This window comes from Akebia trifoliata, chromosome 9 (genome assembly GCF_017979445.1).
Source record: "Akebia trifoliata isolate Shusen 1 chromosome 9, ASM1797944v1, whole genome shotgun sequence".
NCBI classification, from domain to species: domain Eukaryota; kingdom Viridiplantae; phylum Streptophyta; class Magnoliopsida; order Ranunculales; family Lardizabalaceae; genus Akebia; species Akebia trifoliata.
The window spans coordinates 26,874,008-26,895,370 of record NC_141383.1 but is presented as its reverse complement, the minus strand read 5'-3'; the positions used below and the strand labels follow the sequence as shown (position 1 = coordinate 26,895,370).

Genomic DNA, 21,363 nt, shown 5'->3' with positions numbered 1-21,363 from the left:
GGTAAATTTCATGCGAATCTTTTAAACACTACTTAGAAAGAGCTAAATTCGACGGATCTTGACATCAAATTTACCCTTTTTTTCATGTAGTGGTTTATTGCTTGGTCTTTTGCCCACATCAAAATTTCTTCTAACTTCATCATGCATGGTGCTTGTGTGGAGTGATTTTTAATCCACTTACGATCTATAAGATTGTCCATGAAAATTGGTGTGGTTGAGTACTTTCAAAGGAAAATCATTTTTCTGAGAAAATGATTTTCCACCTTAATAAAAACCTATTCTTTGACGTAACTCCACGAAGAAATGTCATTCACTCTTGTTTACATTGTCTTAAAATTAAAGTCCTACTCCTTTTGACCCATATTTTCTGAGAAAATCCAATTTCAAACATTGGTATATATTTTCCAATAAAAATCATTTTTCTGGGAAATTGATCTTTAAAAAAAAATAAATCATCTTCTCATCCATGTACATATACTTGGGAAATATGGGTGTCAAATTGCAAGAAAATATTTGATGGACTTCATGGACACAACTGAATGTCACTTCCACCCCTAAATGGCCTTGTAGTGACACAACTTTTGGGCTCGCAGACACATGAACTTTTGGCTCATCTCTGATGGACTTGAAAACTTTATCCCGAGAATTTTTGGCTCATCTCTGATGGACTTGAAAACTTTATCCTGAGACTTGGGTTTGACTAAACGAACCTTGTTCCTGGGTTATATATGCTTTCATTATCTCCATCAACGTTTTTTTTTTTTTTTTTTGGGTCTTCCACTTATATATTTCCTTTAGAACCTTCAACTTAAGTATATCTTCTAATTGATCGAGGCCGTAATTGATCTTCATGGAATATGTCTAAATCATCTTAATCAACTTAGTTTATCACCTATCAAAGCTGTTTCTTTTCTTCTTCAATTTTTTAGAGGACATGGAGGAGATGGGGGACATGTTGGATTCTAATTTTGTCTCTCTAATCTTTCCACCAATCCATCTCCATCATCATCTCTCTAGCTCAAACACATTGACATTATACATATATATGGAAAGGGATAGAGTTAGGTTTGGCACTTTGGAGTGGAGTAGTGTTAATTTCCAAGATCAATAATGCTCAAATCCTCACTTATTTATCAACTTGCTTTCTATTGCGATCTTTTGAAAGAGACAGGTCCCTAAGAGAGGAAGGTCCAAGATATTCCTAGCTACTTTAATGCAAAGAATATATATATAGTGGATGAGTGGTGATAATATGACTCCCTCACGTGGCATACTCAATCGACTCCCCTAATGTGGGTGGGGTGTGTCAGAACCATAAACTTTATGCTGTGGGATACACAACCGCACATCCCCATAAATCTGTGTAGTTGGGTATCTTGATGAAAGGAAATCTTTGGTTGTGGCACACCCCACATCAGGGGAGTTGATTGAGTATGCCACATGGGGGAGTTAGATTATCACAACTTGATCATAGTGGATAGTAAAATGTTTGAAGAGTCAGATGCTTGTTTTGGCATGCATGGCATGGGCTACCACCCACTAGTGTGTGTGTGATCATTCCAAAGTGTCCCAACTTTCCAACACCCTCCTTTCTGTTCTGCATTGCATGTTCTTTAATTGACGATGAAAAAGCGGAAGATTCTTGAGTCTAGAGAGCAGACATTCTTAGGTATTCCCCATAAAACGAATCTCTAGGAAATTTACACAATATATCATCGCCAAAAAAAATGGTAATTAAATATTTATTTGTCATGTATGGGGTTAATAACAGAATCTCTAGGAAATATCTTCACATCTTAGCCATGGTTGAACATTACAAATTATACTCCTGTTTTATACTAATATATTTCTTTTTTAATTTTTCAGGCCACTCAATGCACATGGACTAAAATACCCTTACAATAAAAAATAAAAAATAAAAACATTTTGGAATGTTTATAAGATTAATTCAGGGGTATCTTGGTCCGGATGGTGTATACAAGTGACTTGAAATTTTGAGAAACTGGCCATGAATGTGAAATCTTTACTGTAGTTTTCTTGCTTGCTGTCGTTCTTTTATTTTATTATTAATGGAAGAGTACAGGCACGCTCCATCCCTTGCATATTGCATGTCACCAACTCCTAAATATTCCTTTCTTTTCCATCTATTTTTTTTTTTTTTAAAATTTTAAACTGCTTCCTACTGACGATTGCAGCAACATCATCATTTCGATCTTCATATTAGCGAGTTTTTTTCTTTCTTCTTTCCACAAATACCCACTTTCTTTTTTAAATCATTATTAATTTATTATATCTTCTTAATTATTTATTACCATAAAAGGTACTTGCAATTACACTCAAATTGACTTACAAAAGTTCCTTTTACTTTATTTTTTTCTTTTCGACAACTTTTTCCATGTGTGCGTTTGAGAGAAAGAAACCTATCTCAACCATTGGTTTGATGGAGAACTTCAAACGTGATTTGTGGGTAGTAAATTTTTTTTTTTAATAGATTTTTCTAACCTCTCAATCAAACAGAAGATTGAGATTAAGGTAGGACAAGTTTCAAAAGAATTCATAAAACATTTGCATTGCAAAAAGTCTAATCGTAAAATCTAGGCCCATGGACTTGGACAAACGGCAAAGTCGAATCATCTAAGAAGACTCATTCTTGAATGGAAACATCGACATCTTCAAGATCCATTGCTTTGCAATGGAGCATTTTTAGGTTGAATTCATTCGTTTTTTTAAGATAATTTTACTTTTCTTTTGTGTGATAATTTTTGTTTTGTTAATAACTTTAGTTATAGAAGTCTTACTTCTAGGATTTAAGTAGTTTTTATTTCCATGCTTAGTTTGTACTATTTTTTTTAGTAATTTTTCTATTTTTGTGTTTTACTAAGTTTAAAACTCTTTTAATATTAAAAGACTATAACTCCCTTGTAAAAAATTACCTTCAATTTAATAAAAATTCTACCTTTTAGAGTTTTTTTCTGGTGGATTCTAAAATTTAAAGTTTCAAGATTTTATTATTCTTTTACATTGTTTCACGTTGCGTCAGAGATAAAAGATAATTTCTTTTTCTTAATGATCATTTCTTACTTTACATAAATCAATAAATAAAAAAATAATGTTGAAGTGACCTCAATTCACACTTTGCTGACATGGAAATGCGCACATAATCATAGATGATTTTCACTCATATCTCGATGAAAAAGCATTTATAATTCCGTACACACCTCCATATCAACAAAGTATGAATTGAGGTCAATCCAACATTATTCTAAATAAAATTTAGAGTTACATTTTTCTCGAGAGTCCCCCATCATCTTACTTATAAAATAGACTTCTCGATGCACATGTTCGAAGGTGTGCCAAGTGTTGGTGAAATGTGAATACCAGTCTAATAGGCTAAGAAAAATTGATATGCAAAAAAAAAAAAAAAAAAAATTCATTGAAAAAATATACAAATAATCAAACTAACACTAACAAAAAATAAAGAGACTTTAAATGTAAATATATGCAATTTTCTTTCTAACATCTCATCATTTTTTTCAAAATTATAATTTATTTGATTGTAGAAATACATTCTTAGTATTTTCATAAAGGAATAAACAAATGGGACCAAACTTTTAAAGAAAAGAAGTTTGTATCTACGTTCATCGTTATCATCCCTAACTATGTAAAAATATTTGGCCGTGTCTGTAAAACGTGGTACACCTCACACGGTAGCGCACGGCACACACACACATGCTTGGGTAAATCATGAGCAAAATCAATAAACAATTAAACATCCTATGATACAATCATGATTTATATCAATTATACTCCATGAGATTACAATTTACATTTACTTACAAGTTCTCGAGCCCTTCAGAAAATGAAGAAAATCCCACTTCAAGGAAAAATGATTCTTAATCTTAAAAACATGTGGACGACCATGATTCTCTGCAGGATAGAAAGACAGACAGAATGTAGGTTAGTTCACCATAACGGCGTATATAGTGCACTCCCGTAAATATTCCCGACAACCCTGGCCATAAAATTCCACGCTTGCATGGACGTGCGTTATTTGTGGGCCCCATACCTGAGTGCGCGTGCGAAGCTGGAGTTCATATGTTTTCTCCCTGGGCCCACTCTAAAACTTTTTCACACGTAAACACTGATGTTTCCCATTATTATTTTCTCTTAATTAATTAATTAATTAATAATTGTTGAATCATCTATGAGATTATTTTATTTTATTTATGAGGTTTTCGTACTGCAATCCACAAATTTCTACTACCTCTTGGGGCTCTTTCTCAAGATTTTTGTAAGTTAGTCTTTTAAATTTATTGTTAAATGGGTTCATCATATATGTGCTCCACTCGTGTTCATTGTTTTTTTTTTTTTTCCTGAATTTTTTTATATCAACTACTTAACCTTGAAGGTTGGTCACCTCTGTATCACTGAATTTCTTGACCAATCCCAATTGACTTTTCATGATGAGAAATTAAGATTCTAACAATTTATACCCATAGTATCTTGATGTTTGAATGAGTAATTTATATGAATTATATTATTAATGCTTAGATGGGTTAGCATAGTTTATTAATTGATCCATAGATTATTAAAGAAATCTAGAGGTCTAAGATGCTTGCCATGATCGGTGGGTGGTTGTGAAATCCCACCATTGCTTGCCATGATCGATCGTGCATTGCATCAGATGGCCCACAGAGTTATCCTTCATACAATAATGTGTGTATTACTCATTGAACGATCCAAACTGTCCATTTTCATGGGCCATCTACATGATGATTGTCCAAAAGTCAGGTTTTTTGGCCTTGAGTGGAAGATTAACTTGAAAATCGAAATTTCTTTAGCTGTCGTGGTTTTTTTTATACAATGATGCAAGAACTAGAGGAGCGCATGCATGGAGAACACAAAATCTGATCCTTTATTTATTTGCAATCTGCTCGTAAAATCAATTTTAGTTAAGATGCATATATGGCAATTTGGGTCCTCAATAGAAGTGGGAAGTAGTCTTATTTGTGAAATAGTATTTTTCAGATTTTGTAAATGTTATAGCAAAGTTGGCAACAATGGTGTGGAGATCACCTGAAGCTTAATGAGTTTCGAGGACACAAAACTAAAATTTATAAATAATGCCAATAATAGAAATTGATGTAACTCTCCCAGGAAATCAAATCCTCTTTCAAACTTCTTTCTTATGATTGCTTGATCCTTAACCTTCTTGATCTATAGGTACATACAATTTTCAAATATTTTTTAGAATACAAGTTACAACATTTGTAATTTACAAGATTGGTCTATATTATGTTTATAATGGTCGACAAACATAAAATCATAACGACTCTCTATGTTGCAACAAAAGATTCGTGATGACATTGTCAAAGAAATGGTTAAGATCTACTCTGGGATACCTCAAGCTCCATCTTGTCCAGACACCAGAGAAATTATTGTGGCATAAGTTGCACCTGAACACAACCAAATGTCATCAGTTGTGCATGTTGAGTAATGAAATATATGTTAGTAGTAATGAGTTAGGTACCAATATCATTAAGCCAAATTTAAAAAGAGGGATAAGTATTAGCACGTCTTTTCCTCGAAAAAAAAAGAAAATGGAAAGAAGAGAAAGAAAAATAAAAAAGTAGAGAGCGAATACTGCTTTGGGCGTGCACTAAGTGAAAAGAGTTCATTATAAACTGTTAATCAAAATTTAGATCGTTGATGATGTGAGAATTATGTGTAAAAGAAGTGAACAATATTAAATACATTACACGATCATGAATGGGGTGAACAGTTGTGATGTAAAGCAATCATTACTAAATCTCTCATTGTTGACAAGCTAACCAAAAAATGTGAAACTTAAAAATATATATATATATATATATATATATATATATATATATATATATATATATATGGTTTTGAATTGCTCCGTATGGAAGCAAGCTAAAAGCAAGGTGGAGTTTTTTACAAGAATAAGTTTCTACTATCTTTGAGATGTGGATGGCAGTATAAAAGTTTGGCTGACCATCGGTAAATTCTAAGACAAGATCGATTTATTCTTGGATTGCAGTTACATCGAAATCTTTTTCAAGTCAATGGATTGAATTGCTTTGCAAATAAGCTGTTATTGGACATCACTAAGGGCTACCATCAGTAGAGGGTTGATCCCAGAAGCATTCATGACATGGACTGAACCTCAACTTGATTATTTAATAATCAATCTGGACAAAACATGGTAAGACCAATCTAGGTGATAGCATTAGTGATGGAGTAATAAGGAACTTTGTTGTTGGTTTGTCACTTTTCCTCGAGGAAATGAGTGTAGCAACAAACCTGGAATGTAAGATGAAATGTTGCTTTCTAAAGCTAAAATTTATTAAGAGATAGTAGAGAATATGAATCATTTTATCAGATGATTTCTATTTAATTAGTACACTAAGGGAGATTATAATATCTCTCAATGCGTTATACTCGCATTTTTTAGATGGGGGAACGTGACAAGTATTTGCTTTGTGGGCTAGGTTGATAGGTCTTGTGTTTATCAGGTATTCCCTGATTTGTTGAATGCCTGGATCTTCCAGGATACCATTAAAGTCAAGCCGAATAGCACATTAGCAGTTAACGGGGTAAATAGAAAAATATTTATGGAGTGGTTATCATATTTTACTAGACACATTGAACAAGTAAAATATGAATGAATGTATCAAAGAAAAATGGTTTAGAAACCAAAGTGAGTTACAAATAAGGAGAAGAGACATCGTTGAAGAGTGAACAAAGCTCTACAAAATTGTTCTAACATCTAGTAAAGGGCTTACATGTACTATTTGCCAATCTTTAGCATCAAACCCCCACAAAGTTAACATAATTTTACATGATCGTTTATGATGATCCCCAAAAAATAAATTTACGTCCTAAACACATCATTTCCTTCCTCTTGTTTCGAAAGTTGTTGAAAGAGTTGGCATAACTGAAACAGCTCAGACCTCAGTACCAGTTACATTGCATATACATATGATATATGCTCTGGTAGGTGTATAAGCCTCAGGTGCGGTTGTAATGGTACGTAAGGCTGACAAAATGTGGACCACAAGATGAACAATTATGGTCCATCCATTTTCAACGTTAACTTGGATACCATATCGGAAAGAGTTAGAAGTTTCAGAATGGGGTGATCATTTCTGAGGGTGATATCCATGGTGAGGAGATCATTCTCACCAAATATCATCCATTGAATCATCTCTATGTAGGCCCAATGACCATGGGTCAACATAGACGTCAACTTTCCAAGTGTTGATGGATATTATGGAATTAATTGTTTCATCGGTCTCAATTCTGGGAAGTACTTCAACATGACAGAAACTTTTATTTTGAAGGTGATTCTCTCCCTATCCTTTATTCTGTTAGATGTAGAAGCGTCCTTAGTTGTCATTTTGTGTCATTTATATAGAAAATTGTGTGAGATTCATGCAATTCACAAAAAGAAGAATGGTCCTTCACATGAAACAATCCTCCTCTAGAAAAGTTTGTAAAATGACTAGGAATAATAGACTATATTGAGTCTTTCTTCAGTTTGCATACATATCAAACACCACTAATCTATGCTTCCACAAAATAAAACATTATAAATGGCCATTCAATTAAGTTAGTTACTACTTCACACAAGTACAGTGACCGCATACCTAAAAGTAGTGATCCGGAGCAGAGCCACAGCCACAAGTTAAGAATCTTCATTGAAGCCTTATCCCGAAAATTTGGGGTCAGCTGAACGAATCCGGTTCCTCCAGTTAATTCAGTCTAGAGCCCACAGCCACAATTTGAACAGACATAAAAAACCAACACATAAGTGAAAGCAGAGTTACTAGAGAGAATAAATTCTGTTCTTCAATGATAATAAAATCATGAAAACTTATGCCATATATTGGGGCCAGCAACATGAATCTCATTTGCCAGTCAACTCCTTGTCTCCATTTTGAACCATATGCTCAGTCTATAAATATGTTGTTGTATCATTTCTTACTAACTCTATCCATTTTATTTCTGGCCTTTCAAAGGTGAACAATAACACTACCAAGAAAATACAGCAAGATGCCAACAGATGCAACTTAAACCTATGATGCAGCATATTGAGTCTTCAAGATAACATCATTATCAGACTTCTCAAAAAAAAAGATAACATCATTATCAGCTCCTTAACCCAAAACATGGTTGAATGGATCCAATCAAAGAGATATCCTTGGCCAAAAATCAACCCAATCATCATACATATCTGATCTGTAATCCTTTGAGATGGTCAGAAAGCACGGGAAATGGTCCAATAAACAGAGAAAGAAGTGGTATTGTGATCATCTATCATCTTACCAAATCAATACTTGGGATAGGAAATCCTCCAAGTGGGGCCAACAATGAGTAATGGTTAGCATGGCCCTGCCCTCATGCTTGAGAGTCCTGTGCAAAATATCCGTGTAAACCATCCTTACAGTGGTCAGTCGGATGTTACGGATGCCAGACAGACCTTAGCTTCCAACAGTGTGTCACCAACTATAGTCGTAAATTGACAAAAAATCTGTTGATTGGGACCAACATTACCATTGTGCTCACAATAAATGTTCGCATACCTGAGGTTTTGACTAAAGAAGGCACACAACCCCAGTCTCAGACACATTTCAATACGAAAAATAATGTGGTCATATACATAGCCACATTAGTATTACCTGACTGGTACTAGTATTTAGTGCAAAAATATCACCAATAATCACCACAGGAGCAAATCCCATCCTCAAAATGATGAAACCGATTCATATCTCTCACAATAATTTCACGCTGGACGATCTTCGATATGAACTTAATTGCAGCATGGCAGTCTGTACATATACGGAGGTTCTTCATAATACGAACTGGACTTCCACGTGGTGTGCTAATCAGCCCCAAAGCAAGAGCTAGTCTCTCACTATGTACCCATAAGAAGCGATCCTTTTCTTCCTCCTCGATGTCTAATAAAACAACATTACGATCGACAACATACCCTGCCTTTGTGATTTTTATGTTCAACCACTCCAACATCCCATTGATTAATCTCATTTCGGGGTGTGACGTATCTCCTACAGTGAAATAATGAACCTTTCTCTGGTTTTCAAACCAACTGAGGCCCGGTTCCTTCTTCACCCCTTTTCTTTTCATGTATTTTCTGATGAACGCTACATTGTCCCATCTTCTCGCAGCAGCATATATATTTGACAATAACACATGAGCAGATTCATCTTGGGGATCCATCTGAAGCACACGTTCTGCAGAAACTCTCCCAAGCTCAATGTTGTTGTGAACCACACAGGCACCAAGTAAAGCTCTCCACACCATAATACTAGGTTCAAATGGGATTTCTTCAATAAGCTTTACAGCTTCATCGAGATGACCTGAACGTCCTAAGAGCCATACCATGCAAGTATAGTGCTCTATACATGGTTCAATGCCATAGTCACGATGCATGGAAGTAAAATAAGATTGTCCCTGATCCAGTAGTCCAGAATTGGTACATGCTGATAGGATGCCAACAAAGGTTATCTTGTTTGGTTTTACATTTGTCTCCCTCATCTTCTCAAAAAATCTTAGAGCATCCCCACCCAAACCATGTAGGGAATATCCCGAGATCATAGTATTCCATGAAACTTCATCCAGCGCACTCATCGTGTCAAAAACAAAACGGGCATCTTTAATATTACCACATTTGGCGTACATATCTATCAAAGAATTGCCAACTACAGTATCTTTGTCAAAAATAGTTTTAAGAATCAGACCATGAATCTGAATCCCAGTCTCCAAGGCTGCTAAGCTTGCACAAGCACGGAGAACACTAGAGTACGTAACTTGGGTTCCCTGTACTTGGGCAGCAAACATTTGAGAAAAGAGTCCCAATGCCTCTTCACCGTGCCCTAACTGCACGTAACCGACGATCATCGTGTTCCAAGTAACATCATTTTTATTTGATGACTCAAGAAACAATTTTACTGAATCTTCTATCCTTCTACATTTAGCATAGACATCCATAAGAGCATTTTTAACGAAAATATCCAAATGAAGCCCAACCTTTACAACATGGCAATGGGTTTGCTCACCGAATTCTAGATGTTCCATGGTTGCACATGCTTGTAAAACACTAGCAAATGTAAACTGGTTCGGAACCACAAAAGCTCGCTTCATCTGAAAAAAAATCTTCACAGCCTCCTCGCTCCGACCACTTTGAGCATATCGTGCGATCATGAAACTCCAAAGAATCACATCTTTTTGGGGCATCTTCTCAAAAACCACCATAGCTTCATCAATGTCACCACACTTTGTGTACAAATCAAGCAGAGCACTGCCTACATAAGGATCCAACTCATACCGAGTTTTTAAGGCGCACCCATGAATGCTCTTGCCCAAGGCTACATCAGCCAAGCCAATGCAAGCCTTAAGTGAACTAGCAAAAGTAAAATTATTTGGCTTCAATCCAACCATTCTCATTTGAGAGAAGAGTTCCAAAGCCTCCTCAAAATAATCATTCTCGGTATAGCAAGCTCCCATTCCAGTCCAAGAAACCAAATCTTTCCCAATAATCCCATTAAACACTTCTTTTGCACAATCAACAAGCCCACAAACGGAATATGCATCGATCAGAGCAGCCCCAACAAATGCATTAGAGTCATGACCAAGCTTATAAATGGAGGCATGGATACGCCAACAAAGCTCAGCAAACTCCATATCCACAAACAACTTAAGAACTGTCGTGAACACAAACGGATTAAGCTCATGTCCTTCTTTATAAAGCCTAAAGAATAGATCAATTGCATCAATGAATTGGAGGGACTGGGCATGTCCCTGGATTAAGGTAACAAATGAAATTGTATTTCTTTCAGACATTTCGTTGAACAAGCTACGTGCATCGGATACAAGCTCTGATTTCACATACATATTTAGAAGAATGTTCCAAGCAAACAAGTCAAGACAACCACCTCTCTTCAAGATATCACAATGAACACTCTTCCCTTTGATTGGACTACCAATGCTGGTGCAATCCTTCAATAGCCGAGCGTAAGCATGGCAATTGAACTCCAGAGGAGATGTTTGTATGCAATTCTCACATTCATCCGCTAATTGAGCAGATTGGGCTGAGAACCAACATTGGGATAAGTAGATTGACAAATTGGCCTTAAAAGAAATTGAGAAACTAAACCATGGGGTTGTCCTGTAACGCTGAAATCTAATCATGGGTTCTCGATTTACAGAACCCAAAAAAGCCAAAACAGTTTCAGACCACAAATGGGTAATTGGGTTTCTGTGGATTTCTATTTCAAGAAATATATGCCACCTGCATTGGATTCTAGATTTTATTGGAGTTTCTACAACTTCACTGGAACCACAAAAAAAAAAAAAAATCAAATCTCACAAAGAGATTCCTATAAATATGTATAATAGTGTTTTGGAAATAAAGCATAGAACAAGGAGTGAGAATCAAATGGAAAGACTAAAGAGAAGCCTTGCCTTGCTAATTCAAATTTTGGCGGTAGAGAAATATGCAATTCGTGAGGGGTCTGTTTGTTTGTATGGCTAGAAAATTATTTTCAGGACAAGTTTGGCAAATTATTGCAAACCAAATGATTGTTGGGGTGTGACTTTATATATTGATATTACCACACCATTTATGATATAACTAATGACTATACACCATTTTATAAGGTTACAACCACACCATTTTTGTGATTTTTAAGAACCCTGTAAGTTTTGGTGAAACTCTCAAACTGAGGACATATCCTTTGACTTTGGTCTTTCGCTAGAAATTAATGTAAAATGATTAAAACGCCCTCACATTCAGACTTAAAAAAAAAACAATAAACTAAATCACTTAAATACGAAGATACAAACGTCGTACACAGAAATCCTCAAGACCTAAGCAGATTGGGATGTATCTATGCTCCTATAAAAATAAAAGAGGTCATTATCAAGCACAACAGCATCGAACACAAGTCTTAAATCATAAAGATTAGACACAAAAACTAATCAATCCATCATTAGAAAGATATTTTTGTGGACGAAAAATTTAATAAACAAGTCTCTGATTTGATTGAACCCGAACAATAATCTGTAGTTGAAGGGCGTTGTTAAGGCAGTTGTGTACGAAATGATGATCATTTTGATACAAGTTTCTTGAATAGGAAATTCTGAAAAAAAAAAAGATTGTGGTATCATTCAAGTAAAGAAGAAAAAGAACAAATTTGAAATCGAGACTTGCATAAAGGAAATGATTAAGTTAGAATGAGCTTTTGGGATTTGTGATCATTAAGAGAAAAAAGAATCTTATCTCGTCTCTGCAATATCTTTTCGTCGAGAGAAAATATCAGATCTCTCCAAGGTTTCAAAACCCGTCTGAGATCGAGATGTATCGTTCGAATCATCTCGATATCAGGCATGGACGAGACGGACAGACAAGTTAATTTTTTGGACGAGATATAAAATTCTACATTTATTTTTAATTTTTTTAAATGAGACGTCTCAAATGTATCAAAAAAGTCGTTCAAGATGACTCAATATCACTACGTGAAAATTTCGAATTTTAATCAAAAAATTTGTTGGGCCTGGCCCGACGAATTTTAAACCTCAAAAACCACGGCCTGTGAACCACGTTTCCAGTCTCACTCTCAGTCTCTCTCTCTCGATCTCCTCTCTTTCTCACCCTCTCACTCACTGTATCTCATTCTCTCTTGTCTCTCACTGTACTCTCGATCTCCTCTCTCTTTCTCACACTCTCTCTCACTGTATCTCGTTCTCTCTGTCTCTCACTGTACTCTCGAACGACCTAGCTCTCTCTCTCTCTCTCGATTGATCGATCTCTCCATCTCTCTCTCGATCGATCGATCGTCTTCTCCATCTCTCTCTCGCTCGATCTTATATTCCCCTCTATCTGATCGATCGATCGATTTCTCGATCTGTCTCCCTCCATAGATCTCATCTCCCACTCTATTTGATCGATCGATCTCGATCTCGATCTGATCCTCGTTCTCTCTGTATCTCATCGCTACCTATCTCTGATAGCTCGAAGTGACCTATCGACTTCAGTCCGCAAGGTTTGTCTCTCCTCCATTGACAAATCCCTCCAAATCTCTTCTCTGTTTGATCTCAAGATTAGGTTTAGGGTTTCATATTTTTTTAAGTTCGTTAATAGAGGTATCAACCTGTTTCTGGTTTCTCCTGCAGTGGTTGTCCATCTGAGGGCAACTGGAGATGTTCCGATACTTAAGCAAGCCAAGTTCAAGGTATTTATTCTTCCTTTCCAAGTTCATATTTATCTATATATCATCATGATTCCTGATTGAGGTTTACTTCTGCTTCCAATTTTCTTAAACTGTCTGAGAATTGGGGATGTTTGAACTTAATTTTTGGATCCCTAGAATCATTTATTTCTCAATTTGATAGTTGCAAGTTGTAACAATAAAAAACCCTGGATAGATTCCAACAAAGTTTCATTATTCACTTTAATTCTGAAGAAAATTTTAGAACGCTAACCTTGATTAGATTAAAAAAACAGTTAATAATCCAATTATGGCAATTAGCTGATCAGTTTAAATTGATCTTGAAAATCTTCCAGACTGGATCATTAGAAATTTCATTAATAATGTGCCTATGCCTGCTAATAACTATTGGATTGGTAGTTAGCGGGATCGGACAAGTTTGCCAAAGTAATGGAATTTCTTCGCCGAAAAATTCATAGAGACACATTGGTAATGTTTTTTATTTTTTTCTCTCTTTTGTTTTTCTTGGAAATGTAGCATAGTACCAATCACCTATTCTGATCGTAACTAATTTTCCTTCACTCAACGAATTAATGTATGGTATTAATTTACATGGGGTTTATGTGATCAATGCACAAAACTATGTTCCTGGTAGGGTGTTGGTTGGACAACGAGTATTCAATCTTTACTTAACCACTGCAAATATATGAACATAACCTCTTTGAGCTTTCATCTTTGACCCGAAATAAATTCTCATAGAATTTTCTTAGATTAGGATTGAGTTTTTGGGCCTCCGGATCAATTTATTCTTCGTCCTTGTTATTGGAGTTTTGGGTCTTGTCTTGTTTGTAGAGGTTGTTAATGGAGTTTTGTTTGTTCAAATTTCTGTCCAAGCTCATAGATCTAAATATTCATGGGTGAGTAATTATTTATTTTGTTTGAAAACCGCATCTGGTGTGAACATTTCCATTTTGTTTGGTCTTAGTTAGGTATGTTTTGCAGTTACTGATCTCAAGACCTCCAAAACACTTGAGAGGTCTCAGACCAAAACACTAAATAACCTAAAAATCAAGACTTTTATTGCAAGTCCTTGCCTATTCTGATCTATATGCTTCTAAGTAAATAAACAGAGGTTATTGAAAGATGGTTGCATATAATCTTCTCTTTTTCTAAAATAAGCCACTATTCTATTTGTAATTGAACCATGACATTATACAAGTTTTTACTTATTGCACCCCAATTAAAAAAAATGAATGGTTGAGAATAAGTAAAAGTTGGGGTGCCATTAGAAGCTCTCATTTTTTTTTTTTTTGTTAGATTTGTATTTTTAGGTTTTGGATTTTATATAGGCCTAATCCTAGTTGTAAGCAACTACTGAAATTATTTGAATGAGTGTTATAATGTTGAGATAATAACTTGAGCCAATCCTTTGTATGTTTGAATAGTGTGTTTTAATCCACATTGCTGTGGATGGATACTCTTTTTTCTGAAATTTGTCACTTGTCAGTGTTAACACCAGTGTGTTCATGTATTCATAAAAAAAAAAGAGAAAAGTGTGTTCATGTCTCAAAAACAGTTTAGTCACATTGTAATTTATCCTCTATATTTGGTCTTTTTTTTCTCTGTTTTCAGCATATGTATATACAATTTTCCATTAAGTTGTATACCATATGAAATTACTTAATTAAAAATCTCTCATAGACCTGGAACAAACCGTGCTGGTGTATTGGAATATCAGTTTCTTAGGTTGGTGTCTGGCACCATATCCATGTTAAGTTACAGAGTTGTGATCATTCTCTTGTTTAGGAAGTAAGTGTTTATAGTAAAGGTCTTTATTTTGAATTGTATATGTTGTCTTAATTTGAACGATGTTTCTGTTGTGCCACGAAAGTTCTTTTACTGCAGCGCTGACAAGGATTGACTATGACAATGATAACATCAGACTAGTATCTCAGACATTATTTAAATCTAAGTCGTTACCCCTTTTTTTCTTTTTTCTTTTTTCTTTTTTTTTTCCCCCATTTTTCTCTTGTATTTTTTCATGTAGTTAACCTTGGTAATGTTCAATAAAAGTTTCTCTATCCTGATATGCACAATTCTTTATTAGACAATGCCTCCTTTTGATTATGATGTTCTTTGGGTATTATTTATCTTGGGTGGGCAGGTCGAGAAAGCTCATAATGCTGATCTTCACTGTGTTGATTGGAACCCTCATGATGTAAACCTTATTCTAACTGGGTATGGGATAATTTTCTTGGCTTATCTCTTTCTTACAATTGCATTGTTATTCTGTATTGATGCTTGGATTTTCACCTCCTTTCTTTTGTAACTGAACATTTATTATTATTCAGTGGTGTCCGGACAGATCGTCTGTTTTTGGCAGTGCTGCAGAGGATGGTCTCTTAAATATTTGGGATCATGATAAGGTATAGCAATCTATAGACATGTAACAACCTTTCCCCATCCTCTGATTGTGTTCAAGTGTACAAGTTTATCTTGAAAATCAACACAATCATGAAACAAACAATGTCCCCCCTTTATATTTCAAAATTAAAATTACTTCTTGTGTTCCTTCGTGGTCGGTAAAAAGAAAGAATGTGTTGGAACAAGGATGATGCCATATACTCCAGGCTTACTCTTCCAACATGCTGGCCACAGGTACGAAAAAACGAACCTCGTTCCTGAATATCTTCTAGTATAGAATTTGGTGATGTTTTAAGTTTGCGGAGGGGGCACATTACATAATTTCATATATGTCATGGACATGCGATGTTTATCTTCTGATGGAGTTTGTCCTGCTTTTATTTGTTGACCAAATATTAACTATTTGGTGTATGCATGTAGGGATAAAGTGTATGAAACCATAGGTTGTGCGAGTCTAATTGTGTGCCTGGATTTAGTTATACCACTGCTGCATTTATAATTTATGGTACTTTGTATGTTATATTTTAACATCATTATAAATACTACCACTTTTGAATTAATGGGTAAAAATGGGCAAATGGCCTTGCAGATTGGCAAGTGGGCGCAGGACAGATTGATGGAATCAGATCAGTAACTGGATTTTACCCACAAAAATGGGCAAATGGCCTTGTAGTTTTCACTTCTACAACTAAGCATTATTAAATATATGTGAAGTTTCTAATACCCAGGCTTTAAATTTCTATGTTTTGCACTTTGGAATGTTCTTCTCACAAATCTCTTTGCTGAATTCATATGGCCAGGACCATGAAGAGTTTCTTTCAACTAAGCTTGATGGCTTACTTCAGCTGATGATTGAAGTGCTTCCTTCCTGTCATTTTTCTGCCAAACATCATAGACTTGACTGCTTATACTTCTTAATCACCCTTGTTTTTTATTGGTCCGAGGTAAGTCACCCATCTTTCTTATAATTCTGTTATATTTTGATTTTTTGTCAGTGTTAACACCAGTGTGTTCATGTATTCATAAAAAAAAGGAAAAGCTTCATATATGTTTGGAAGAGCATTAACTTCTGTTCTGTTATAATGCGTTTAACAGAACCCAATCTCTTGGTGCCTTTTTTTTGGCTCAGTTTGAATGTCTTCAAACTTAGGTTGTGCTGGGACTGACTTGTAACCAGGCCCTATCTGCCCATGGTGCACTTCTACCTGAAACGCCTCAGGCTTACTAAAGGTGGAAAAGCTGGTGAGACATAATGCCACATCCGCCGAGGCTATAAAACTGCTTATGGTCTTAAAATGCTGTGTCAAAGGCATTTCCTTAAATTCATAGGTTGGTTGTGGCATTTTAGATTCACACTTCAATCTGTTTCCCTTATGTGTTGTTTTTTGCCCTAGAGTTAAACATAATAAGCTATTCTCTCTCCCTCTATGTGTGTGTGTGTGTGCGTGTGCATGTAAATATTTTCTTTTTCGTTGTGAACCAAGAATAATAAGCTATTCTTGGTTAATAACAAAAAAAATCCTATTTTTTCATCCCACATGAATCAGATAATTTTTTTTTTTGATGAGTTAAATTTTATTGATAGGAGGACAAGAAGTCCTCAAGAATTTAATGTATTTGTTATTTATTTTTATTTTTAGTATTAATATAAAAGATGTGTTTGTGAGGCTTACTCTTCACGCTATAGACCATTGAAGCATCTCATCACCTGTTTCACATTTGAAAACACTGACCTAAACTACCAGCCAATCACGACCAACCCAGTGGACCTGTTTTTTCTAGGGTCAGTTTGAAAATTTCAAGTTTCCTACCTGGCTCAGTTTCATTTAAAACCTTTAAAGGCATATATGTTGTGTTTAACTTTGAATTAACCCTAATTCTTGATATGTCCAGGCTCTATCTTTTTTTTGCTGAAGTGTTACAATCATTTTTTTTATATATTCTCATCGCCCTTTTAAATTAGAAAGTATTTTGCCAGCACATGCATGTTCTATTTTTTTGAGAACTGTTTCACTAAACAGATCTGTCTGTCTCCAACAAAATTAAAATTCAGTCTTTGAACCTTGCCTAGTCCTAGGGGCTGGGGATAGGACTTCAAACGTTTAATGTGTTGTAGGAGCTTCCTATATGTTTGGAAGAGCTTTAACTTCTGTTCTTTGGTCGTTATAGCTGATCGATATGGTCGAAACCTGTTATAGTGTTGGGCACAATTTCAGTGTTAGTATTGCTTGACATTATTCCCTATATAATTAAACTTGAATTGTTGTCTCAAAACTATTTATGTCATTTACTCTGTTTTAATAATACATATCAGGGTCATATTCAACACTCTCTTTGGCCTCAGTACAAGCTTTTGGATGGCTCTTATTACAAGGTTTCTTCTTGGATTTATGGATGGTCTAGTTGGTACAATAAAGGTGTGTGTACGTGCATGCGTGAGACTATATATTTGTTGAGTGTATATTTTCTTCCACTCTTAGGATATGGTTTTAATGATGATGGTGGGTTAGATGGTGTTTGTTTAGGTAGACGTGGTTTTAGGTAGAGTGGAATGGAGGAACAAGCTTTGTTTATACGACCCCAAATCCTTGAGATAAGGCTTTGTTTATGAAATGCGTTGACTTGTTTATAGTTTGGCATCTTATAAAGCTTCGTAGGTTGGGCTTTACTTCATTCCATGCCAAAATAAGCAAGAGGTTAAAATTCAATTGCTAACTAAATTGTGGTGGACTGATGCCTAGGAAAGAGATATTGATTTCTATATTATGGACGGTGTGCACTTGCCCACATAAGAGAAAAGACAGTACTATAAGCAAAAATATTTGTATTAGTAAAATTAACCTTTAGGTTTTTAGTTCCCCTGAGAATTTTGGGGTGCTTTAGAAGAAACACATGTAGCTAAACCGTTGTTTTTCTGTAAGAATACTCAGCTCCTTCCATGATTGAAGTACTTTGGGAACCATTTTTGTGTTGGTTAGTAAGGTTTTTATTTGTATATTTTTGTCTGCATCAATGAAGGTTGTAACATTAGTTCGTGATTCATTGCATGAAAACTCGCTTCTATAGCTTTCTTATTTCTTATGAATGTATACCATTGTCATTGTGTTAGTCTTTGATGGAAATTCTTTGAGTTATCAAAGAGGTTTGAGTGGTACTTGAATGGCTACTATTAATAAAAAGTTACACCTGATTTTGGAAGCATTTCATATATTTTTGGGTATTTAGCCGATGCTTAATCTTGCTGTTGAATCGTCACAGTGCTGGTAAAAGTTTTGTTGCTGAAATCTTGATGTTGCGACGAATCGTGTCAACTGGAAAAATGGCAATTCTTGTACTGCCATATGTGTCAATTTGTGCAGAAAAGGTATTTTTATTGTCTCTCTTGTTACTTGCAGGTTCCGTATTCTATATTTAGTACTGAAGATGTGACCAAGGAGGTGGAACACTGCCTAAAGATACTTCTGTAGCTGTCTGCACTATAGAGAAGGCAAATTCTTTACTCAACAGATTGCTGGAAGGACATCATTCTGAAGTTGGAATTATTGTGATAGATGAATTGCATATGGTATGGATTTCTTTGTTTTTTATCAAATCTTTCTTTGTTTGAATGTCTATGTGAAACAGTTCAAATATTTGCAGCTCTAAATGTCAATATCACCATTGTGTTTTCTTTTAACATATTTCACTGAACCAAATGGATCTTTGTTTGATTCAGGGAACTCCTGTTAACATCGTCGTCGGCTCACATGTGTGGGCTGAGGATTCGGAGGTTGCGTGGATAGATGGAAAAGTAACAGAAATCAAAGGAAACGATGCCACCATAGATATATGTATCATATACTGCTTTATTGTCAGTTATTTGTAGCTTCGATAGAATTTTCGATCTTAATAAAGAGGTTTACATGTATATTAATTTTGGGTTATTTAGTTTAATTTGGAGCTTGTTTTATGATTTTTCTTTTGTTTTTTCTTTTTCTGATTTTTTTTATTATTATTTCGTTCATTGTGATTGGTGAATTAGAGGACCGTGCTATTGTTTGTTAAACCTCCAAATTTGACGGTCATACTATGGAATTTTTTTTTGTTTTTTTTTAAGTCCATTCTCCAATAATTTGATAGTCCAGGGCCGTCAAAAAAAAAAATTCTACAAGAGAATATTTGACAGGCATATTTGACGGGAGGGTCCGTCAAATTTCTCAAAATTTGACGGTCTAAGACCGTCAAATATGGGCCTTTTTCACATAGTGTATCTAGCATGGACGAGACAAGATGTGAAACCGAGTTTTAAATCCATGGATCTCTCTTTTTTTCTCTTGAGAAAAATAGATGTTCATGGAAATTTTTGAAAAAATAGAAAATCTCATGATAGGCCCATTTCAATTTTTATTCAACCTTTCTATATTTGCTAGAAGTGGAAAAAAGACAATCTCGTAGTGTTATTTATTGTAATTCCAACCAAATCTAAGAGAGATGTCCTTATTATGTTACAAAATATAATCTCCTATTTTGATTGCACTCCAATTGAAAAAAACGCTTATTTTTTTGTTCTTGATATAAAATTTCTATTTTATCCTTATTTGTTGAGAGCCGTGAAATCCATTACAAACAAGAGCTTGTGTATTTTTACCCTAATTGTAGGTTGTGAAACTTTTAAAGTTGAATTTATATTTTTTTTAGAACATTGGTGTTGTGATATTGTATGATCTTATTATTATTATAATATAAGATTTGGTATTCACATATCTCTGCGTGGATATGAACATTATGACTACATGTCCCAATCCTATGGAAATTTTCCAACATGGTAGTTGTACAACCCCTAGGGTTAGTTGTGTCATTCCAATGATGGAATGACACAAACGGAGACACATATGATGTGGTGGTGCACACATAACCGTAGATGCTTTTTACTTGTATTTCACAAAAAAACATCAACAATAATGTAATGTGCATACCACCACATCATTGTGTCACCCCTTATGTCCTTTGTGTCACCCTACCACGACTCTATTCAATAATTAGAAGAAATAAAAAAGTGATGCAATGTGATTTGCAACTCATTGGTCATTAAATAAATTATAGTCGTGCAGGAGTGATCTTAGGCGAGAATCTCATATCGTACTTCTTGATGTAAAATTGGATATGAACCATATATGATTTTTCACTTGTTTCTCGATGTAAAAGTGGATATGAACCATATATGATTTTTCACTTGTTTCTCGATGAAAAGCATGTAGTTTCCCCATACACTTTCACATGAAGAAATGCGATATGAGGTTGTAGTATGAAGTCACGTCACCATTATTCAATAAAATATCTTGATCATGATAACTTTTATTATAGAGTCATGTTGGAGTAACATTGAAATTGACTTCGTTTGGGATATTGGTGTGCACAGAATCGTAGATACTTATCACTCGTATCTTGATGAAAAATATTTTCAATGTTTGAAATGATGTTAATTTCAATGTTACTTCAACATTTTCCTTTATTATAGGCACTAACTTTTACTTATATAAAAAACCAATATATATATATATATAGAGTGGTTCGACAGTCCTAAAGTTTGCCAAGTTTGGTGTCAAACATTTTTTGTAAATCACTTTTGATGGGGTTAGAAGTTTTGGAATAGGCTGATTTTTTGTGAGGATGATTTCTACGGTGAAGAGATCATCCTCACAAAAAATCA

At 34.9% G+C, this 21,363-nt stretch overlaps 2 protein-coding genes and 1 long non-coding RNA gene across 23 annotated transcripts; 2 read left to right on the top strand and 1 right to left on the bottom strand.

Annotated features, from left to right (window-relative positions):
* Nucleotides 1-5,024: 5,024 nt before the first annotated feature.
* LOC147395154 (Tetratricopeptide repeat (TPR)-like superfamily protein) lies at nucleotides 5,025-11,560 on the bottom strand. Of its 2 annotated transcripts, XM_086454651.1 has the most exons (3): nucleotides 8,350-11,560; nucleotides 7,671-7,785; nucleotides 5,025-5,456 (listed from the first exon to the last, which is right to left on the bottom strand). In XM_086454651.1, exon 1 carries the CDS (start codon nucleotides 11,230-11,232, stop codon nucleotides 8,734-8,736), a length of 2,499 nt encoding a protein of 832 aa, XP_086310777.1. In that variant the 5' UTR covers nucleotides 11,233-11,560; the 3' UTR covers nucleotides 5,025-5,456; nucleotides 7,671-7,785; nucleotides 8,350-8,733. The 2 variants fall into 2 exon arrangements, with proteins under 2 accessions (XP_086310777.1, XP_086310775.1); XM_086454649.1 differs by having other exon boundaries at nucleotides 7,671-11,560.
* A 1,090-nt stretch (nucleotides 11,561-12,650) lies between these two features.
* LOC147395153 (uncharacterized) lies at nucleotides 12,651-15,814 on the top strand. 2 transcript variants are annotated; one of them, XR_015181421.1, is made up of 4 exons: nucleotides 12,651-13,085; nucleotides 13,216-13,274; nucleotides 15,415-15,488; nucleotides 15,602-15,814. It is a non-coding gene; the product is annotated as an uncharacterized LOC147395153 (long non-coding RNA). The 2 variants fall into 2 exon arrangements; XR_015181420.1 differs by lacking the exon at nucleotides 12,651-13,085 and having other exon boundaries at nucleotides 13,092-13,274.
* Nucleotides 15,815-15,822: 8 nt separating this feature from the next.
* Nucleotides 15,823-19,623, top strand: LOC147395152 (uncharacterized). Of its 19 annotated transcripts, none has more exons than XM_086453812.1 (8): nucleotides 15,823-15,908; nucleotides 16,264-16,343; nucleotides 16,475-16,618; nucleotides 16,770-17,003; nucleotides 17,844-17,891; nucleotides 17,989-18,091; nucleotides 19,070-19,239; nucleotides 19,390-19,623. In XM_086453812.1, the coding sequence occupies exons 1-4, from the start codon at nucleotides 15,896-15,898 to the stop codon at nucleotides 16,806-16,808; spliced, it is 276 nt and encodes a 91-aa protein (XP_086309938.1). In that variant the 5' UTR covers nucleotides 15,823-15,895; the 3' UTR covers nucleotides 16,809-17,003; nucleotides 17,844-17,891; nucleotides 17,989-18,091; nucleotides 19,070-19,239; nucleotides 19,390-19,623. The 19 variants fall into 19 exon arrangements, 15 of the variants coding, with proteins under 15 accessions (XP_086309938.1, XP_086309932.1, XP_086309940.1 ...); XM_086453806.1 differs by having other exon boundaries at nucleotides 18,933-19,239; XM_086453814.1 differs by adding an exon at nucleotides 18,933-19,038 and having other exon boundaries at nucleotides 17,844-18,091; nucleotides 19,130-19,239.
* The last annotated feature ends 1,740 nt before the right edge of the window (nucleotides 19,624-21,363 follow it).

Excerpts from the sequence above, each read along its gene's own strand:
- LOC147395152 (XM_086453803.1), top strand. Across the intron at positions 16,344-16,474 it reads AAAAATGGGCAAATGGCCTT|GACCATGAAGAGTTTCTTTC; the intron begins GTAGTTTTCACT and ends TCATATGGCCAG. Across the intron at positions 16,619-19,069 it reads TTGTTTTTTATTGGTCCGAG|GTTCCGTATTCTATATTTAG; the intron begins GTAAGTCACCCA and ends TGTTACTTGCAG.
- LOC147395154 (XM_086454649.1), bottom strand. The coding sequence starts at position 11,232 with ATGATTAGATTTCAGCGTTACAGGACAACCCCATGGTTTAGTTTCTCA.